This window comes from Limulus polyphemus, unplaced genomic scaffold (assembly GCF_000517525.1).
Source record: "Limulus polyphemus unplaced genomic scaffold, Limulus_polyphemus-2.1.2 Scaffold298, whole genome shotgun sequence".
NCBI classification, from domain to species: domain Eukaryota; kingdom Metazoa; phylum Arthropoda; class Merostomata; order Xiphosura; family Limulidae; genus Limulus; species Limulus polyphemus.
In genome coordinates this window covers 722297-729414 of record NW_013665908.1, presented here as the reverse complement: position 1 = coordinate 729414, position 7118 = coordinate 722297, and the positions used below count along the sequence as shown (strand labels likewise).

General features: G+C 29.7%; 1 protein-coding gene across 1 annotated transcript in view; it reads left to right on the top strand.

Annotated features, from left to right (window-relative positions):
- Positions 1-2003: 2003 nt before the first annotated feature.
- The window catches only part of LOC106457162 (transcription factor IIIB 90 kDa subunit-like), a gene marked incomplete at its 5' end in the record, with an annotated part of 20804 nt that continues 15689 nt past the window's right edge, over positions 2004-7118 (top strand). The window contains 3 exons of the mRNA XM_013916549.1: positions 2004-2065; positions 5032-5113; positions 5728-5786. Coding sequence (XP_013772003.1) covers positions 2004-2065; positions 5032-5113; positions 5728-5786 — 203 coding nt within the window. The remainder of the gene's footprint in view (positions 2066-5031; positions 5114-5727; positions 5787-7118) is intronic.

The window sequence follows — 7118 nt, the reverse complement described above, 5'->3', positions numbered from 1 at the left end:
AACCAACCAACCAACCAACCAACATGTTCCCTGGATGGAAGTTATGTAAATTCATGATTAATAAAAGGTTATCTTAGGACATTAAAGTTGCTTCCCTTATATGTAATTGTAAAAAATGCCCATAAAAACTGCAAGACACAAAATGTCAAACCACAAGTTTGCCTGTATCTCTGCATGGGCCCAACAAACCTTCATGCCAAATTTGATGAAGATCCATCAACAGGGGGCAAAGTAGTGGTTAAAAATGCCCATAAAAACTGCAGAATGCAAAACTGAAAATTTGTATGGACCTAATGAACCTCCATACCAATTTTGGGGAATATTCATCTACCCCCTGCAAAGTAGTTACATTGATAGACAACAGACAGTACGGTTATATTTATATTGATTTAAAATTGAACATTTCAAAATATTTTATGCAAAACATTGGAAAAATAGCCCTACAGCTTATTAAATTCATGCTATCATATGGCACTAATATTTTGTCATTGACTTTAAGAACTGGTTGTCAGTTAATTCTCACCCTATTCTCGTTGATATTCAACAATGACTGGGGCCCATTTATCCTATCTTCCGTTTCAAACCAGTTTTTCTGGGTATCTGGTCACGTTGGTATTCATGGGAACGAGCTCACTGACACCACAGCTAAGTCCATCTGCTCTAGCACCATCACGGCCGTGCCTGTCCTATACATGGACTACAGTCCTGTCTTCAAGGCGCGGCTTCGTGCTATTTGGCAATCGACTTGAGGTGAACAATGTCATAACAAGCTTTTTCAGATCAAACATTCTGTTGCTCTTTGGCCATCTTGTTTCTGTAAGGATTGTAAGGAGGAAGTTGTCCTGGCAAGGCTACGCATTGGTAACAGTTTTTTAACTCATCATTTTCATTTATCTGGTATTGACCCATCAATGTGTAGTCTTTGTGACACTCAAGTCACAATAGCCCACATTTTACTGTCGTGTTGTCGTTACGACTGCGAGTGGTGGCACTATTTTCGACACATGTTTTGTCAGGGTTTACCCCTGACGTTGGACAGTGTCATTGGCGATGGTGACACTGTCTATCTTGATTGTATTTTTAATTTTTTACAAATATTGGTCTTTTTAGGTGTATATAAATCTTTTATCCAAATTTTGGACATATTTTGGTTTGAACTACAACAGTTTACTTTTACTGTTTTTACTGGTTGTTTTGTGCAGATAGCCTAGTTGCTTTGCACCCTAAAACACAAAAAAACAACCAACCAACCCTTGTTTTGTGTGTGTTATGTTAAAGCAATATTGCCTTTAATTTGTCAGAAATCAATATAAATGCACAAGGTTGAATTCAACATAATATATATATAGACATTTTATGAGTAAATTAACAGTGAGTATTTTAAGCTTTATAAATTCAATGTTTTTTGTTTGAAGGGAAAATATGATAAATTTTAGGCTTAAGACATGTTGAAACATTACATAAAGACTGTTAATGAACACTTCATTCTTAGCATACTCACTATGTATCTCCAGCAAGAAGGATGTGTGAACAGCATTTTGGCTATGCATTTATTGTTAAAGGTTGTTGAAAGTGTTGTTTTCAAGTCTCAATAGCTGAAGTTTTAGTGTAATAAGAGACCATATTTAAGGTAGTTGTGTAAAAGGCATTAAGTTTTATACTCTGTAACTAAATTATGCAAAGCATGAAGCTTTTCAAACTAAGAAATGTGTATGAAAGTGTTTAAATGTAAAAATGACATACATCTTATTTTACCCAAACAAAATGTAGTAATCATGACATATCAATTCAAATTGAAAATTTTCAATTTTTTATGTGCTCTCAAAGTGCTTTAAAATGTGTAAATATTTAATGATAAAATACTTAGAAAAATATTGTCTAATTTCTTTTCTCAACTAAGTTATTTGTTTGGAATTTCCAAATGCTTTTTTTTTGTAACATGTGAATTATGTTTTTTAAATGACTGTTAGTCTTTTATGAAAGCTCCTATGTTTTTACCATAGAAATTACTGAAGGAAAAGGAGATCTTGATCTAACGGGAATTGATGATGATGAACTTGATGGGGTAAGGTCTCTTCATTATCAAGTGCAGCCTTAATATCATTAAAATACATTTTCACTTTCTGCAAAGATATTGCTATTTAAGAATAGTTTTTATTTTAGTGAATGTAAACTAACTGTGCTGATAAAGCTTTTTAGCTTATTTTGTCCTTCTATTTTAATAATGTTAAATGTTCTTTTTAAATTTGCTTGAAATGAGTCTTTGGTTCTAGGTGTATTGAAGTGTAGGAGTGAATTTGATGCATTAGTTTTATGATTAATATAATGAATTCAGGTTTGATACTTCCCTCTATCACAGTCATCTCATTTGTATGATCTACATAGATTTTGAGCTTCTATACTAGAGTAGTAAAGAGACAATGATAATTTTTTAACAAATTTTATTTCTGTATGCCACTTAGTTATGTAGACATGTACAATATTTTTCCAGTAAATTGTAAGTTTTTACAGCAAGATATATGAGTAATTAATAATTTATTTCTGAATTTGATGTTTCATTTATTAAATCTATTAGAGTGCCAAGGTTCAAAGATGTTTGTTGAATTAATCATCTGATACAAAGTTTCTTTTTTTATGGCACCTGAGAAAATTATAAAATACTGTCTATTAAAGTTTTTGTTTTTTGATAAGTTAAGCTTGGTTAATTGTATATGATAAACAAAATCTGTGTTGTGACCCTTTCACAGGCTAGGCATTTTGAACTTATAATCTCATAATCATATATAATCTCATGGTTAAACTTGTATTATGGTAATATAATGTTATCATGTGATGAGTAACATTATTTCTGGATTTCTTATTTGTGTGATCTTCTAAAAATTAATGAATTTTATTATTCATTCCTGTAAAACCCAGCAGTCATAATGTAACATTTGGATACAGAGAAAACAAAATTTAGTGAAATAATGGAAATTAGGGCAATTTAATGATACCTTGTACATCTTTTAGTTATTTTCCAATAGTTATGTCTTTTCTTCCATAGGTAATATTAAATATTAAGTGAAACATGAAATGAAAATATACTTGTTACAAAAATTCTGAAGAACAACTGTATCATTGCAAAGTTAATTGTTTTTATACTTATTTAATCTTAAGAATTTAAAACTTTCAAGGCAGTATTATAAAACAGTTTTTATTATTTAATTTTTGTTGTTTCAGAACAAACATTTCTCTAACCAAATTTCAACCATATAAAAATAAATTTTTTACAAAACAAACCTAGTAAATGTTTACTGTGAGTAAAATATTTTTAGAATCTGGAATAATACAATTCTTGTGTATTAGTAATCTCTGTTAAGCCATAAAATGTTTAGTTCCTTTAAGTACTTGTTATTAGGGTTATGGCTTACTAGCTAATGTTTTTCTTGCTATTGTGTGTAGTTTTTGAAAATTATGGAATTAGATTTTAAACTATTTTGTTACAAAATTTATTTCAGATTAGCTAGTCTGTATTATGTAGCAAATACTGTAGAATCAAGAATTACAATTTTTGAATGAAACTATTGCCAGTAGTTTATTAATATTTATCATGAGATTTTTTCAGAAATGGTATTATTCAAACAGAGAAATATAAAGAATATAAAATATATTTGTTACATTGCCAAAGCTAAGACAGCCATCTCTCTTCAGTGAAACTACTTTTTTCGTTGCATTAATTGATATATTCCAGTGTATCATTCAGTTTTAGTTTTTGAAGACAATTTTTGTGTCAAACAATAATTCAAGGTTTTATGTTTTATTTATGGTACATAGAGCATAAATATATAATACATGGAAAAAATAAAAGTCATGTATGTAAGTACCAAAAATGAAGATCTTTGGTGTTGTAGAATACAAATTACAATGTGTTAAGTTTGTTTGCAGTCATTATTCCAAAAAAAGATTTTCATTTTATTTTTTAAAGCTTGGTTCAAAAAACCAATAGCAGAAAGTACACTATTGGTACTTTAGGAGACTTTACAAGAAGTATTTTTAATGATGATAGTGTACTTTATGTTATTTTCTGCAGGAGCATAATGACTTAAGAAGGTACATGAAATCAAAAACAAAATAGTGTAAAAAACTTATACCATGTTTTAATGTTTACAATGTTTTGGGTTAAAGTGCTCTTCCTCTTGTAATTTTAAACTTTAATGCTTAAGAACATATATGGTCTGATGCCTCTAATGTGATGGAGTTTAATGTGTTTCTTAATATTCTACTTGGTCAAATCAAATGTCTTCCCCTTCAAAGCAGAAACCACTTCTTTAAGCTATTATGCATTGTTTTTGAGTTTCCTTTGTAATATAGTTCAAAATACAAGGGTTATTTTTTCATTTAAAAATAAATTTTTGGGAAGTGCTTCTGCCTGAGAGTGTTTAATAATTTATTCTGGTTATGCTTAGAACACTTGCCTAATTAATTTGAATGAAAAAATTATATCAAGCTCTACTTTTATAAGGTAACCATGAGCTAGTCCTTTTTTTCTTTGCAGCTTTAGTATGAAGCTTGTAAGCTAGGACGTTATTATTATTATTTTTTTTTTGTAATTTTAATTTTTGATCAAACATTAACTTGTATATGATGTCTTCTGGCTTACAGGATTTCTTTTTTAAAAAAAGTTGTTTTTTTACCAGGTTAACTGATTTTTAGGTACTCTCTAATTTATCTTTATTCTTCACTTGTTTCTTATGTTAGACTTTAATATATTTTAAGTTATTTTGTTTGACTCAACAAAACTTATTGTTTGAAATTTACATTGCTGAAAAAGTTTTTCAAAAAAGACACTGACTTAGAAGTCATAATAATTATGTGCTGATATTGACTGGAATGTTTCAACCATAACATATTATACATCATTTATTTTCTCAAATTAGCTTTAGGCATAATCAGATCAATCACATTATTTATTAATTGCCATATTTTACAAGGAGAAACAGTAACTATTATAGAAAGCATGTTAAAGTAGAGTTGCTTAATTTTTTATTTTAGTACATAATGACTGCAGAAGAAGCAAAACTGAAATCTGATCTGTGGATGAAAGTTCATGCAGATTACCTTCAAGAGCAGAAAGGTAAATGCTACATTTCTGTTTGTATTACTTTCTGTCTATTTTTACTATGTCAAACTGGTTATCAACATATCTGTATTTGTTCACTGTTTGTTGTAATTGATATTTCCAAAATGTTGCCAATAATATTCAGAATTTAACACTGTTGCTAGCCATTGACATTGAGTTTTAGTGTTCTTTGTCAAGTTGAGAAAAAACAGTACTTATTGTAACTTGTAATCATAATGTTTAAAACTTAAAATTGTTTTTTTTTTCAAGTTTTTAGGTTAAAAGTATTTTATGTATTCTTCAAAATATGAAATCTTTGTATAATTTGAATAGTGTGCTTGATTTTAAATATTTACATATATACATGCAATTAAATGTATCCTCCTAAGCATTTATTGTTTATTAAGTTGAAAACTGCCCCTGGAAAGTTTGTGTTTATTCTCCTTTCCAGTAATCTAAATTTAAGGATTACGACTAGTACTGGTTCTTTTAATACTTTTCATTTAATTGTTATAATCACTAAATTGATTTCAATCTAACATTATTGTACCACCATGAAATACAAAAAAGTAGTGTAACATTATGTTTTCATTATGAAAGACTTAGATTTTATGATCTAATTTCACCAGAAAAACAAGAGAAGAAAGAGAGAGAAAAAGAGGAGAGTGCCAAATCTGATCAAAAAAAGGTAAGAACAACTTGTTCTTTTTATTTTATATTTGTTTAGTCCATAGTTAATTTATTTAAAAAATATTCAAGCTATTTTCTTTATGAACATTTTTAAAGTAATTTCAAATACAATATTCTGAGCTAAAAATACTATTTTTACTTTAAAATATTTAAATAAAAAGTTTGCTTGGATTCTTAATCAGGCTGGGGGTAGTGCACTGCCTATGGAGGAATGGCTTGGATTGTTCATTGAAATGGTATTTTAAATATCTCCTCAATAAGTCATCAGAACTTTACAACACTCTACAGTGTTTCTTTTTATAACAATATCTATGTAATGACTGAGTCACAAGTTCTGGGAATGTTTGTAAATATCATAGCAAAAAGTTTCAATTTCTTGTTATTCTTCCTTTTGCTTCTTTTTTATTAGATGATAACTCAAAAACCAACACAATGATGTCAACCAATTTCACTAAGGTGACATAGTTTCAAACAAAGTATCCACTTTTATAAGTATTATTAATAACTAACTAGTAAATCATAATTTTGGTGTAAATGATGTTATCATTACCCCTTGAAGTTAGCTTTCTTACAGAAATTTGGTTTTCATTTAAAAAGCTTGAGTACAGAAGAAACATGAATTATGAGCTAATAATTGATAAACAATAAATATTACAGATAGAACCTCATTGTATTTAGAACTTGGTTATAAGTACAACCTTCCTATGTCTATTGAAATACTGTATTAAAAAAAGTATTTGAAAAAAGGAAGTAAATGTAAGGATGGCTAATATCAATCCTTCAAAATCAATGCAAACAAGATAGTAGGGATGGCACTTCCATCATCCCTACGTAATAGCACATGTCTTGGCATGGCCAGGTGGTTAGGGCGCTCGACTCACAGTCTGTGGGTCACGGGTTTGAATCCCCGTCACACCAAACATGCTCGCCCTTTCAGCCGTGGGGGCGTTATAATATGACGGTGAATCCCACTATTCGTTGGTAAAAGAGTAGCCCAAGAGTTGGCGGTGGGTGGTGATGACTAGCTGCCTTCCCTCTAGTCTTCCACTGCTAAATTAGGGACGGCTAGCGCAGATAGCCCTCGTATAGCTTAGCGAGAAATTCAAAAAACAAACAAACGTAATAGCACAGGCAAGAATTAATATATAGCAGTATATATGTATATATAACTATTCAATCACAATTGAGTTTAACCCTGACCACTGGTTACTAACTTTCTGTGCAGCCAGTGCAAGTCTTGCTATATTTCATTCCAAAAATAAAACTAGTGGATGAAACTGTTTGAAACTTCATAAGAACTTTCACAAATGTGTGTAGTTTAAGAAACATA